A 14,879-nucleotide genomic window follows, 5' to 3' on the forward strand; every position below is an offset into this window, starting at 1 on the left:
CTGGATAAATCAATTTATGGAGATGTGGTGAGAGATGCCGTGCCAAGATTTTAGTAAGTAGTTTGACTTCTGGGTCTAGGAGTGAGATGGGTCTGCATGAGCCACAACACCCCAGGGGTGTACATTTTTGTGAATAACTACAATATTGGCTAGCCTCTATGATTCGGGCAGAACCCCCTTTTGCACACTTTTGCACCCTTTCCTCATACATCCCTATAAGATATGGGGCAATCATGGATGCATTTGATATATAGAGTTCAACGGGAAGGCAGTTAGGGCCCATGGCTTTTCCGGACTGCAAGGCACAAATAGCCTTGGTCACCTCCTCGTTAGTTAAGATGGAATCTAGGTCTTCCACATCCTGGGGGACCAGAACCGGCAGTCTCAGGGTGTCTAATAATTCCATTGCTGCTGAGTGAGTGGGGGCTTGGGCAGAAGTATAAACCTGTTTGAAACATTTAGCGAATGCTTCCCCAATACCAGCTCTGTTGTGTATTTTCGTAGCCCCTTGGCCAACTATCTCAAATCTATTGTCGGCAACCCGTTTGTCAAACCAGGCTAATGATTTACTCGCCTTGTCGCCAATGTCATAAATGCGATGTTGGGTGGCCCGGTATTGGGCCCTCGCTGAATCCTCAGTGGCATTTCTATACTCTTGTTGTTTTATAAGCAGTTTGTGTTTGACCCCCGGAGCATTCGATGCCCCCAGATCACTCTCGAGCAGGGTGATCTCACTCTCTATTTCCTGTAAGTGCTTACGTTTCTCTGTTCTGTCCCACACTACCCCTTACAACTGTCTTGTATGCCTCCCACAGTACGATGTCTGAACCTACTGACCTTTCGTTCTAAATAAAGTTCTGGTTGGTTACCTCAGTGAGCTTATCTCTAATCGCAGGGATCTTGAGAAACCAAGGGGTGAGGACCATTTTGTGGTGTGTGTGAGATGTCGCGCTGCCAAACATCGCTACCAGCAGGGAATGGTCAGAGATGCCCCTTGGGAGAAAGGAGAGCTCTCTCAATCTGGGGAGCAGAGTGGCTTAGCAAACAATATAGTCGATTCAGGACATACTACCGTGTACTCCGGAAACGAAAGTATACTGTCTGGCTGAGGGATGACAAACCCTCCAGATATCTATCAGACCTAGCGACCCTAGGAAATCCGTTAACATCTTCCCGGGCACGCCGCCCCATCTGGGTGGCTGTCTATATAGGTCACCATTGAGGGCTGCATTACAATATTCCTCCAGGAGCAAGTCACCCTCGAGCAGGTTCAATAAGTGGGGGCCGAGAGCGGCCAGTGTCATAGAGTGTAATTTAGGAGGAATAGATAGTGAGGTTATATTAAGGCATCTACCCTCCCAAAGGTCTCAAATTGTAACAAATCTACCAAGTGGGTCATGGGCGGTCTTTTGAATCCGGAAAGGGAAGGAGGTGCACATGAGAATTCCCACCCGTCTAGATCACCTCTCATAGCCTGAGTGAGCCACCAGTAAATATATCCCCATCTATTGAGGGCACAGTAAGGAGACCCTTGGATATGAGTTTCCTGTAAGAGCAACACTTTGGGAGCCTGACACTTCAAGTATTGCAAAACTATCCCTTGTTTAATTCGACCCCCCAAACCATTGACATTCCACGAAAGCAGTTTAACATGGCTCAAGAGCAGAGTCGAGTCACATTTATCCCCCATCTCGATGACGTGAAAAAGGCCATCTGTAAGATAATCCTATAAGGGTGGAAACACAAGAATACATCCGCCCACCCCCACCCTGCAATCTCATTGAAAACACTCTGAAAAATGCAAAAACGGATCCATTGCTTAAGTGATTGTCACTCCTCAACACACCGGGAAGAATGTTGTTTTTATAGCTGCACCATAACATAAAACATACAATACAAATGTCCCATTGAAAACACCCCGGAACCCCCCCCCACCCTGCCTCCCTGCAACGTAGACTTACAACTGCACACCCCTCAATTTTGCAGAGCGCCTATGTTCCCTTGTCGAAGCACCTTTGTGAGGGGAAATGCTACACAGTCTAAAAGTCCAAACCGGAACAACCAACACCCCTTCGTTCTTGACCACACAAGCCCAGAATATAACAATCTGCATGTTTTTAGTTAAAAATAGTTATCAAACTCGGTAAACCACCTGCAAACATCCCATCCCCGTGATGACACCGGAAGCTGGAGAACATGTCTAGTAACGTACGGTCAAAACCCACCAATTATACATACTTAATGGTGCACCCACTTATCCAGTGATCAACATGGCGTGGTCTTTAGTGTTTGCCAGGGCAACTCAAATCTTCGCACTGTGGAATGACTATGTCAGTTCAAGGTTCGGGAAGGGCTGCCCTAGCAACTTCTTGACAATGGAGTTTTTGTAAAAATTAAACACCCTCCTCTTGAGGAGAACTTTCGTTGTGGCCTTCGTGAACCTGGAGATGCCTCAAATAATTGTTTTTCATGGCACCAGACTTTCTCCATCCCTCCAACCACTCCTCCCAGACCTCCTCCGGGCTCTGTAAAAAACAGGATCACCCCTCCGCTAGCACGTGCAGCTTGGCTGGAAAAAGCATTGCCTACTTCAGGTCTTTGTCCCGGAGTGCCTGCTTCACCTCCAGAAAGGACCTGCGTAGTCTTTGCACCTTCAGTGTAAAGTCTGGAAAAAATGTGATCGTCGAGTTTTCAAACTTGAGCGGAGGAGCTGTATGCTCCTTTTGAAGGATAATGTCTCTGTCTCTGTAATTAAAAATCTTCACCAGGATAGGATGTGGAGGGGCGCCTGGCTTTGGTGGTCCCCCATGCACTATATGAGCACATTCAATCGAGAAGTACAGAGACAGGGTTTGCGGTTGTAGGTGTTTTTGGATTAGATCTTCGAGGAAGAGGTCAGTAGTCTGCACTCTTTCGGGAACCCACAAAATGCTCACATTATTTCTGAGCGCACGCCCTTTATAATCTTCAAGTTCGGCCTCCAGGTCTGAGGTTTGCACCTGAAGCTTTTTGACAGTGGCCTCCAAAGTTTTGGTTGATTTTTAGAGTGTCGACACTGACTCTTCCTTCGCCTTGACCCTCTCCCCAAGCTGCATAGGTTGGCATGCATAAGAGTGACCTCGGCCGCTACTGTGTCTATTTTTTGTTCCAGCGCCACGCAAACCCCTGGATAGCTTCCATCACGTCCATCAAGGTTGGGGCCCCCTTCCCCGGCTGCGGCTTTGATTCCTGTGGTGCCGATTTTTCCTCCACCCCGTCCGTCTTGGAATAGGCGAAATTGTCAATCTTCGTTGGATGTGACTGCTTGGGCCCCCTGGTTGTGCACATCCTGGCGATGACGACCCTTCAAATCTGCCCCAACGGTGCACGGGGTGCCGGGCCTCCAAAATGCGAAGCAGGCATGGTTGCCACGTCAAAGTCAACAATCAGACTCACCACACCACCTAACCGCATAGCTAGCTAATCACATCGAAGATCACTGTTCAAGCGGTGGTCCACCAAGAATGCCAGGGCCTGTTGTATCACTCCCAGCAGACAGGCACCAGACGGTGCCAAATGTCATCTTGTCACTGGGACCCTGGCAGGAGCAGCCATTACCGTTTAAACCCTAGACCACTAGGACCACATAAAGGGGTACAGCAGCCGGTGGGCCAATAACAGAAAGTCTGTGGGCAATCATGCTGGCCAAATAATCCGTGCACTCCTGCCACGCCGGTGCACATTGAAGACAGAGGAGGAGGAGAGGGAGGGGGGGCAATGGCAGTTCTCGCTGTCCGGTCCCCCAGATCACCTTATACAATGGAGGCACAGGGTGCCTTGCATTGCGAATGAGTAGAGGGGAGGGGAAGAGCCACACTCACCCGCATGTCAGGCAACCATTAAGACGTAGAGTCTTACTGGCCGGGTCCACTGCTTCTCCAGGGCTGCCAGAGGACCACAGAGCAGGCCGCCAGGGGAGGAGGTACACGCATTCACAGGTCCCAATGGGTCAATTGGATTGGAGGGAACACTTTATCTCAGGGCCACCACGGAGGGCCGAGACGATGGAAGGTCTCGCTCCGCACCGTCTACGCCGGCACTCAACACGGAACCTTTACGTTGCTCTTGGTACGGGGAGTGGAGATAATAGGAGGCACCACTCTCCGCTATCGTTGTTCCTCCCCCCCCCATTCGAGACCATCATGCAGGATTCAGGAATGGAGGGGGGAGGCGATCGGAGGCCCTGCTCACTGTCGTCTTTTCCAGCACCACTACGAGCTCACCGCGGACAGCGGAGGCAGTGGAAAGCTCCGCCAGTAGCTGTCGTCGCCAGCACGTCCCTGGCCACATTATCACAGGCTCAGCACCGAGAGTGGAGGCGATGGAGGGCCCGCTCTCTGCCAGGGGAAGGAGGTGGTGGAAGGCCCCGTTCCCCGCTGATGCCGCCGGCACACCCCACAGTCCACAGCAAGGCCGGCTGCTCACGGCGATATCAAATCCAGCGATGGTCGAATTCCACCAAACTTGGATTGGGTTCCCCAAGAGAATAAGGGGACACGGGACTGGTAGATGTGCTGAGCTTGCATGGATATATGGACCAATATCAGGGGAATTAGCTCGGTATCAGACGGAGCTCTACTCCTCTGCGGCCATCATGGGTTTTGGCAAGCCACGGCCCGGTCCTCGAAATGTTTGACACGATATTCTGTCCACATGATGTTTGTGATTCAGATATTCAGTGGTTCCATATTCCCATGTCTTTGTATTTACTTTGTTTTTATTGAATATGAGTGTTGAAGAAGGGTTAATGTAAGAAATGAATAGGGATTGATACATAATACCTTCCCAAAGCGTAAGGTACTCTCATAAGCAGCAACACAAATAATAGTAGGTACTCCTACAATCGACTCCCCTGAGAAGATGTCCCCAACAAGGTATGATAAGTAGCAGTGTGCAAAGTTGCAATGATTTTACTAAGAATCTTCTGATAATTCCACTAAATACTACAACTAGGGCCTGCAGTTTGCAGAGTTTTAGTTGTTTTCAGAAAAAAAGTTGCCAACTTCCCTTCAGTTTCAAATTTGAGAGAAAAACTGTGTTAGAGTTAAAAAGTAAGAAAATGGAACATACATTTTCAGCAGCAACTATCATTTGCGAGGATATATTTTATTTGATGTATTCAATTTGCATGAGAAAACTAAGCAAGTGCATGGATCAGCGGCGGCTGGCATTTTTAGAAAAATGGTGAGGCACGAGCAGCGTGTAAAAGTTAAATCATTACAAACATGCTTAAATTTGCATTGCAGAGGTGATTGGGCACCATTCTATATATGGGTACAATTTATTTATATTGAATGTGCACCACTCACCTTTGCAATACAAATTTTAAAGTAATTAGAATAAATAAACATAAAGAAAAATATCCTTACCTTGAGGAGCTGATCCTCTGGATTCACGCTGCAAGGCAAAGATGTGCATGCAGGGCAATAGCATCCCAGCCAATCCAAGCACTGCTATCATGCTGCATTTAGTACCAAACGGCATAAGAGCAGTGCCAGAGTTGGCTGGGTCAGGGAAGTAGAACGCTCTGTGGGAAACTGATGGGGCTGTGTCGAAGCTCTTCCAGCTCTCACATAGCGTTCATTATAGAAGCCACAACTCTGCATATCAGGCTGGCTGCAGCAAAAACATGGTCAATCTGACTTGTGCAATTGATTAACATAGCCTCAGCCTATCCTCTCCACTTTTCTCTGTAGCTCTGCCCCATCCTACAGGAAATAAATGCATCAGGATATGAACACAGCCTCAGTCAATCCTCTCCACATTTCGCCGTAGCTCTGCCCCTACACTACAGTAACAAAATGCATCAGGATATGGAGTCTGTCGAGTCAGTGCCCCCAGGGTCCTATGGATCATCTGCGCCTGGCGTAGATGAAGGGAAAGCAGGAAACTCCACAGATCAATGGTAGACCATTAAACAGGAATAATGCAAGACTACAATTGCATGATCAAACATTTGCATGCACCTAATGCTAACCAGGCTTTATTAAAGCTAGGCAGGTATCCCCTCAGTGTATCAAGCCCTGCTATATTTCTTGCCTTAAGTTTTACGACTCCATGGAAAAATATTTTTGGGTCAAGTGGAGCTAGCAAAATATTTTTATGATATCTAAATGACAGGGCGCAGCAATATAAATATTCATCTACATAACTTTTGGTAGCTGCATTTTGCTTTCCAGAGCAAGGACCTGTTTTTGAATGTAGGGAAAATTCTGGGAACTAACATGCCTCAACTTTTACAAAGGACTTGCTTGGCAGGGCTGCTTGTCTATTTGATTTTGAAAAAAATAACCTTGTGTAAAAAGAAACGTTAACGTAAAAGTACTGAATAAAGACCTGTGGTTTAAATGTCATATTGTCAAATTGTTTGGAGTGAAATTCTTACATTTTATATTTAAACAAAATAAGTGTAAGCCAAAAGAAGCATCAAGTTTGAGAAAACATGAGAGGTGATTTGGACTGCTTTGTATGTGCAATATCATAAAGTTACTTTGTTTTGTCATTTTATTACTGTAAAATGCTAGTTATTGCTGGGATCACTTTTTTCAGATAGTCTCATAAGTAGCTGTTCATACAACATTCAATAAAATAATGTCTTCAAGACATGGAGCTGTGGGTTGGGGTGGTGAAACCCTACTCAAGCAGCAACCACATTCCTTGTCCAGATGAAGGGCAGGCCCTAAATTAACCTTTACTGAACTCTCTGGTAGCTTGGCACAGGACAGTCAGGCTTAACTTCAAGACGAAGTTTAAAGTGTTTGTGCAACATTTCAAACAGTAATAAAGTGAAAATATCACACATAAAAATTAGACAAATAGAGTAATTTGTAATAAATAAAACAAGACTTAAAGAACAAAAATCCAATCAGTTGAACCGGAGATATGCAATTTTAAAGTTTTAAATTAAAATAATGCCAACAAAAACACAAAGCACCAACTGTGGCTATCTGGTAGCACTGGCCTAGGGCAAAGTCACAAGCTCAGACCAACCATGAAGGAGTGCGGGCTGACTACAGGAAACCAGTTAGGTCTACTGAATAAAGTACTTTAAATCCCGTTTTGCAGAGTGTTGCAAGGGTCCGCGTCAAAGTTGCATCACACAGCAGCAGCAATGCTTCAGTTACGACTTTTGAGGTGTGGCAAGGCTGCGATGCGAGGTTCTGCATTGTTGTCAAGGATCCCATCGACAAGGGATTTTGATACGAAGTCCAGTACAGAGAATGTATTACATTGCTGGGGCGATGCGTCGCTTTCCAATGAGGAGTGAGGCTGTGATGGGGTGTCCGTCGTTGTGACTGCTGTTGATGGGGACTTCAAGGGCCTGAAATGGGGATGTTTCGCACTGCGGCGGTTCTGCAGCTGCTGAGAAGGCTCTTCAGGTCTTTATGAAGGGTCCAACCCAAGCAGCAGTGGCGACACATTGTTTCTGCTTGGGATTGTGCTGCACAGCAGAGAGATATGTCAGTTGTTCTGGCTCCACAGAGGCTGACAGAGCACCTTAGACCCACATCCAAGAGTCCAGAATTCGAGTTGCACCACTTGGCAGGGTAAAGTCACAGAAAAGAGAGTTCAGGTGCTGGGTTCATGGTCATTGAAGCCTTCTGTCCCTGAGGCTCAATTCAGGATGCCAGCCAACGAGCTCTTGGATTCACTTGGGGTCCTGGGTTCAACAGATGCAGGTCTCATCCTTCTCACCTACGCAAGAGGCTAGCAGGTCAGCACATCAGGGCAGCAGTCCATCATAGCAGCAGTACAGCATGGCAGTCCTTTTAGAAGTACAACAGGTTTTTGGCTCGGCAGAGTATCTACAGGTCCAGAAGTGTACTAAAGAGCTGGGGCCTGTGGTCAATATTTATACCCAGTTCTACCTTTGTAGTGGGAGAAGCTTCTAGAGGTTCCATTTTGAAATGTACAGGAGTCCTGCCTTCCCTATCCTGGCTCCAGACTAACTACAGGGGGTATGTAGCCCTTTGTGTGGAGGCAGGACACATCCTATTCAAGTGTACGTAGGGCAGCTCCTCTCTCCCATCCTGCCAGTGATGGCCCAACCATCAACACCTCAGCTCTCCATTGTGTGTGACTGTCTAGGAGGAATACACAACTTTCAACTGCACCCAGGCATGAGACCCAAAGACAGGCTGCGGGCACCAAATGGCAGGAAATGTCAACTTCCTAAATAAGGGAATTTTCTAAATTGTTCCTGAAAATCTGACTTCACCATAAGTTAGGATGTTTCACTGCAATTCCACCAAAGACACCAAACATGAATGGGTCACCTGTTCCCATTTGGAAGTTAAAGCTTATTTAATGTAATAATGTAACTCCAATTGTTATCCAATGGGAGAGGTAGGCCTTGCAGTAGGGAACATCTAATTTAGGAGTTTTTATCTACAAGGACATGCAAAACTACAAAGTACATGTCCAACATTTTAAATACACTGCACCTTGCTGTCTGGGCTGTCCAGCGCCTGCCGTAGGTGTGACTTATATGCATTAAAAAGGTCAAAATGGCACACACAGGCTGCAACGGCAGGCCTGAGGCATATTTGAAAGGGCTACTTAAGTGGATGGAACAATCAGTGCTAGAGGCCCACAAGAAGAATTTAATTTACAGGGCCTAAGTACATGTAGTACCAGTTTACTGGGGACTTATAAGTAACTGTAATATGATAATTATCAGTGGTAAGGTGTGCAGAGTCCTACGGCCAGCAAAAACAAGAGTAGCAAAAAGTGGAGGATGGAGGCAAAGTGTTTGGGGGAAGACCGCCCTAAGGCTGACAGAGCTAACTGTGTCTAACTTTGAAAAGAGAGAGAACAATGAGTATACTCTTGAATCCTGTGAAAAAAATGACAATCTCTTATTTGCATGTTCAGACATAATTGTATGTGTTGTTCTGTCATTAGGGGTCGCGCTTTATGCATTTGTGAGATCGTACTTATAGGTATGAATTGCTAATGTATATGACTGACCTGGGGAATAGTACTGTCATGAAGACACTGTTATTACATTCTCTGTCCTTCCTTCGTCTTTCAAACAGAATCCATGTTCTGTGGAATCAGTTTGTTTTCATAGAAATACCTGTCAACCTGTACAATACATTTCTTTCTCCCTTTACCTACCATGTAGGTCACATGCGTTCCAGAAAACAATTAACAAAAAACCTTTAACCTTATAAAGCAAATATCTTTGTGAATTCATATATGTTTTATCTTTGCTCTAAAAACAAACAGTTTTTTTTTAAAATATAATGTTTAATTATCCTAGGGCACTACTAAACAAAAACAGATTTATCTTCTAAAGATAACATTTGCACTCCCTAGATTAATACATTGGGGCCTTTTGTAGAGTTTGGTTGATGAGAGATTTAGTTACAAATGTAGGGAATGTCTTGTCCACCGAATTACATGTGAATTATACCATATGGTACGCAGTGGCAGGGGGCCCCCCTGCAAGATACATGGAGGGGCACCCCTCCGGACTCAACCAGGAGCTCTCAGCCCAGGTGCTGTGCTGTGGGGGGCCTCCTGGAGCTCAGGGCCCCCGCACCGCGGGGCTGCGGGGGCCAATGTTGTGCCACTGATGGTACTTCTAATACTGTGTACGGGCTATCCATCATGCTTTTGACATAGTATCCAGTTGCCAAACTCTAAATAAGGTCCCTAATATTAACCATGTATAATTATCATAATTTGAGTTAATCTTACATAGATCCCATTTAATGGGCTAATGGAAGTGTGTGCAGTTTCCTGTTTTCATTACACATACCCCAAACCCTTATCTTTTTCCCTTGTGAGAGTTATGTAAAGCAGAAATGTCTTGCAATAACAGGCAGTAGCAAATTAAAGATATGCAAAATAATGTATTCTTACAGACAGCTGATGAAAGTGGTGATCACTCGCTAAAACAGTGCCAACATGCTAATTTTCATGTGAATGGCCCACCTCGCATAGAAAAGACAACATTATTTAATTGTTTCACTACTTTTGTATGCTACACAAATAACAAAAACTGGTTGTCCTGGCCCTCCCCAACTTTCCAAAGTTTTTATAAATTCTAATCCTACCTTTCTGAATTAGGATCAAGGATATCAGCCAATTGATTACTTTAAACCACTTTTTAATGAGGACGTCAGTGGTCCAGCTCTATTAACATTGTGTTCCATAGTGAAGCAAGAAATCCACTTGGGCATTGACCAACTTCTTTGTGTTTATTTCAAGTAAAAATGGTTTTCAACAACTAGATTTGAATTCATTTTTATTATTCAACGGACACTATTTATCGGCATTACTCCACATTACTGCCTGATTACGAAAAGAGATAAATAATTGAATCCAAATTAATTTTCATAATGAAGCCAAATTGTAGCATTAAATATTGGGACAATTAAAATTATGTAGGAAGGGAGTACCCTACCTAATTGTACCCCTTGCAGATTCTATCTGTAATGCTCTGGGCATTGCTAGTGGGGGGTAGTTCCTTAGTTAGTGGCAATATACCCCTTGTGTCTTAGTTACAATTTGCTATCATGACCACACAATGGATAATTATTATACTTCCTTCTATTTTGTCCTGTTAGAAATGTCTTCAAACACTATGATGTTTCCTATTTTCAAAAAATGTAGCAAACTGTTTAAACAAAATTAAATGGAACTGTATCTATTTATATTGTCATACACCAGTGTTTTTACTGTCACAAAATGTACATTTTACATGTGGCAGCATAACTATAACTTTCTTCAAGTATAGTAATATCCTGTTTTATCGGAAAAGCAGACCATGCTGATTTTAAGTTGATTAAATGCAGTGACATTATGGCCTTACCTGATAGGGAGAGTGGGGGACTAGATCAACATTGTGTACCTTACTGCAATGCATCATAATATCCCATTTCACCTCTACCATGTTATTTATTATCGGGTATAAAGAACATTTTCATCAGTATGTGTACGACATTGAGTAACATACATGCTGAATGTTTCATATGACATTTTAGTTATTAAATATGTGACTCATATTTTTCAACCTTCGATTTTTTTTAATCTACTGTAATGACGTGGATGTTTTCTGCATCTAGATGTGTCTTCTCAATTTATGATAACCCAAAGTAAGTCATGATGAAGGTTTTAACTAAAAAGTAAGATATGTAGAAACGTTTATGAAAAACTTGCTATCTCTGACTCCATTCTTCAAATAATGAAGTTTATTCTATTTCAGATTTTACCAAATGTAAACTTATAGACCAACAAGATGTTTATGAAACATGAAGTCATGCAAGGATTAATGTTCTTTTATGAAATGATGCAATCCTAAGTATCTGCTTTCATTTTGCAGAGAAACGATGAAGAGGCAGTTGTGGACAGAGGAGGGACTCGCTCTCTTCTGAAAAGCCACTTTGAGAAGGAAGACTTAGAAGGTGAGGGTACCAGATGGTCATCTGTCTATTACTAAAGCCTTACTTTTCAATTAATCTGCAAGGCTTGAAGGAAATGTGTTTTGATTAAACTAGCTGTATAACTTGCATTTTCCATTTCTTCTCTATCAGTTGTTCTATGTTCCACTATGTAATTTTTTATTCTCAGTACTTCTTAAAAGTTGTTTTGGAGTAAAATAGTGCTACTTTACGAATTCCAAAATGCAATCCACAGAACCTTTGACTAGTGAGCTCTGCCTACATCTCTCCTATCTTTTCTGTACAGAGATCTTCATCATTATGACAAAGATATAGGCACATGACTGGAGCAGGAGGGACAATGGTGGATGGAGGGAAAATGGAGAATCATTTCTACAAAATACTTGAGGATAAGGGAAATTGAAGTAGGGATTTAGGAGGTGCCATGTTAATACAAAAATACATCCACATAAGATCAAGAGGACAGCAAGTCCAGAAAAACACATTTAAATCTACCACAGTAGTTGTATTCACAAGACAAGTGTAACATTTACAGCATCCCAGCCTTGCAGTAAGTCCAGCAACAGACATGGCGAACCACTGGTACTGCAACACACTCCCATAGAAATCAATGGAGGCAAGAAATAACACTATAACATAGGGAAACTTAACATAACTTAAAATAATATTTTAAATAAAACTTTATTTAAATTCATTTTACTTTTATTATGAAATGTATATATTTTTAAGTTAAAACATTCTAAAAGCCTGATTATAAATGGCTCAAGTCACATGCAATAACTATTGGACCCAATAAATATCCAACACTGAGGTGTTCAATATTAAACCGATGTTAACAACAATAGCATATTCTGAGATTTTTGGGGTAAAACCTGCAGATTTTGTCATTTCCCACAATGTAGCCTTGTGGATACAGAAATTAAATGATTAAACAAATAGTTCAATGGCAAGCATTTGTCTCCCTGGCTGTACCAGCTCCACCACACCATTTTACTTTTCTGACCTATCAGACCTAAGGGTAGGGTTCATTTACATAGGGCACACCCCAATGCACATAAATCCCAGACTGCTCTGCAGTGCACTGGTAGGGATTGGGCTTTGTGTCCCACCAGCTGAACACATTTCGGCCTCTGGTCTTCATTACAAAATGAGTGTCCTTGACTTTCGGGCAAAAAAACACGGATGCATCCTACGTTATTCTGCAACCCATTACATGCTTTGACTTTGATTGTGATCATTGACATTGTTAAAAAGCTTTCTTCTGAACATCCTGCAGTTCACAAAGGATCCCTGTTGGATCCTCGTGAAAAGGTTGTTAACATAGTTCAATTTGGAGTCAATTTGTTCGCAACTATTTTATCGAATAGTTAATTATCTTGAAAGTATGTGTTACTCTTGAACCAGATCTCCCTTCTTATATAAAAGGAACTGGACTCTCGTATATGGAAGGTCAAAAGTCCAAACAAGCTTTGTCAAATGTTTCCTAATTGGACTTAAGACGAATTTTGTACAAAATGTAATGTTGAATGCATGCATTAGGAATTGATGTTATACTGTATTGCTCAAAACGATCACAAAGATGCTGGCAAGAGGAAAAAGCTGACACCAACTATATACTTTAAAATGAAAAATGTAAACCTTAAATTGTTATTTAAAGCTAATTTTGCAGTAACACAGTTTCTCAAGGCGCTTACTGATTTGTGCTATACATGTGGTTTTACCAGTGCACTGTATACAAACTTCAAACCCAATGGCCATGTGTCAAGGTTCCGCGTTGAGCAACTCAATAGATTCCTGGGGGTATGCATTAGGCCATGTTCTCAAACGCGTAGCCAAAGACGGGGATTGCGAGCATCTTTCTAGCGTCTTCAGTGCATAATTGTCGAGTTAATGCATATATTGCTGACAGCAGAGCTGGGAAACACACAGGAATAATGACTGTCCTTTGTTTCCGAGCTCTGCTTACGGCAAAACATGCACACATGGTGAGATTTTACAAGTTAATGTATGCACTGAAGTAGCCCTAAAGAAACTCACAGACGTCTTCTGCACTGGCTTCGAAAACAGCATCATGATATGGGCCCTGGATTTGAAGCTCTAAACACGCTTATTCATTTTCAGACAGCTTCTTCAGGCCTGTATTGTGTTTCATTGTTGCAGGATGTGTGTTACGATTCCACATTATTTGGCAGTTGTGTATTGTACAAGCGTAACATAACATAACAGAATAGAACAGAACAGAACAGAACATTTAGCAGAACAGAACATCCCATATGTTTCCTGCTTGTGTGTAATGCCATTTTATTTAGGAGCTTATTCTTGTGCACAGGTTATTTGTATCTGTCAAATGCAAATTATGGTGTGAGCAAATGTTAAAAAGGAGGGAAAACCCACTAATACTCACTCATCAAATGCCTGTCACACTGCACAATCTCCCGCATAGAACTAATTATGAAAACCCAGAATCCCATTGATTCACCTGAGGCCGAACTAATTCACACACACTTTCAGGCCCTGCGTTACCGCTGAAGTGCCATTAAAGCATTAGAACAACGGATTGAAAGTGCTTTCTGCTCTTTTCCAGCCTTGTTATTGGCTGGCAAATGTAGCATTATTATCTTTAATCAGAGGACCAGATGCATACTCTTGAAAACGCAGCTCTGAGGACTGGCAGATGTTTCAGGTTAATAACGAGCACATAATCTCCCACATGTTTTGCTTTTCCCTATTCATGCTAGTTCACTGCGTTCATTGAAGAGCCATGTTGTGGCCAACATACAAACACACATTCCGTTTCCCAGAAAACATGTTGATACATATTTATCTAATATCTATCTCATAAAAACAGATGTTGAATATACAGTGATTCCAACCAGAGGCCAGAATCTGCACATTTGGCTCAGTTATTCGCAGAAGTAACTTGCAGTAGATCTGTTCATTAACATGTTATATGAGCATCTACTAATTATGCAATGAAGGGTCAATAACTGTCATAAAGTATCTTTTCATTTAGAATGGATATTATAGGCAGGCTAGTGTCTCTATTGCACCTTCATACCTGTTTGCTTCTTCTAACCGTACAATTTACACTCAGATAGGGTTTGGCACAAGTTTCTGTAGTGAGACATATTTGGTTTCAATTTTAGACAACCTCAGAATTATTACTGATGTCTCCTGCAACTGATTCAGTATCCCACGACACCCTATTGGCTTGCTGTTCTAATATCAGTATGAGTGTGTGCCTTAGAGTGGATTGCTTCACATTTGTCTGGCTAATATCAAATGGCAAACACAAGGAGATGATGGATGGAGCGCTGAAACATTTCAGACACTCACCCCAAGTCACAGATCTGGGTTGAACCCATCATCATTCTTTAGCTCACTTCGCCACCTCAGTTCAGGCCCAGCTATATGCAAATCAGTCTTGAC

At 43.0% G+C, this 14,879-nt stretch overlaps 1 protein-coding gene across 4 annotated transcripts in view; it reads left to right on the forward strand.

Annotated features, from left to right (window-relative positions):
* Positions 1-14,879, forward strand: part of SLC4A10 (solute carrier family 4 member 10) — a 1,019,075-nt gene that overhangs the window by 363,575 nt on the left and 640,621 nt on the right. For all 4 annotated transcript variants that reach the window (XM_078683855.1, XM_078683850.1, XM_078683851.1 and 1 more), the window contains exon 2: positions 11,372-11,453. In XM_078683855.1, coding sequence (XP_078539981.1) covers positions 11,372-11,453 — 82 coding nt within the window. The remainder of the gene's footprint in view (positions 1-11,371; positions 11,454-14,879) is intronic.

The sequence above is a fragment of the Lissotriton helveticus genome, chromosome 3_1 (genome assembly GCF_964261635.1).
Source record: "Lissotriton helveticus chromosome 3_1, aLisHel1.1, whole genome shotgun sequence".
In the NCBI taxonomy this organism is placed as follows: domain Eukaryota; kingdom Metazoa; phylum Chordata; class Amphibia; order Caudata; family Salamandridae; genus Lissotriton; species Lissotriton helveticus.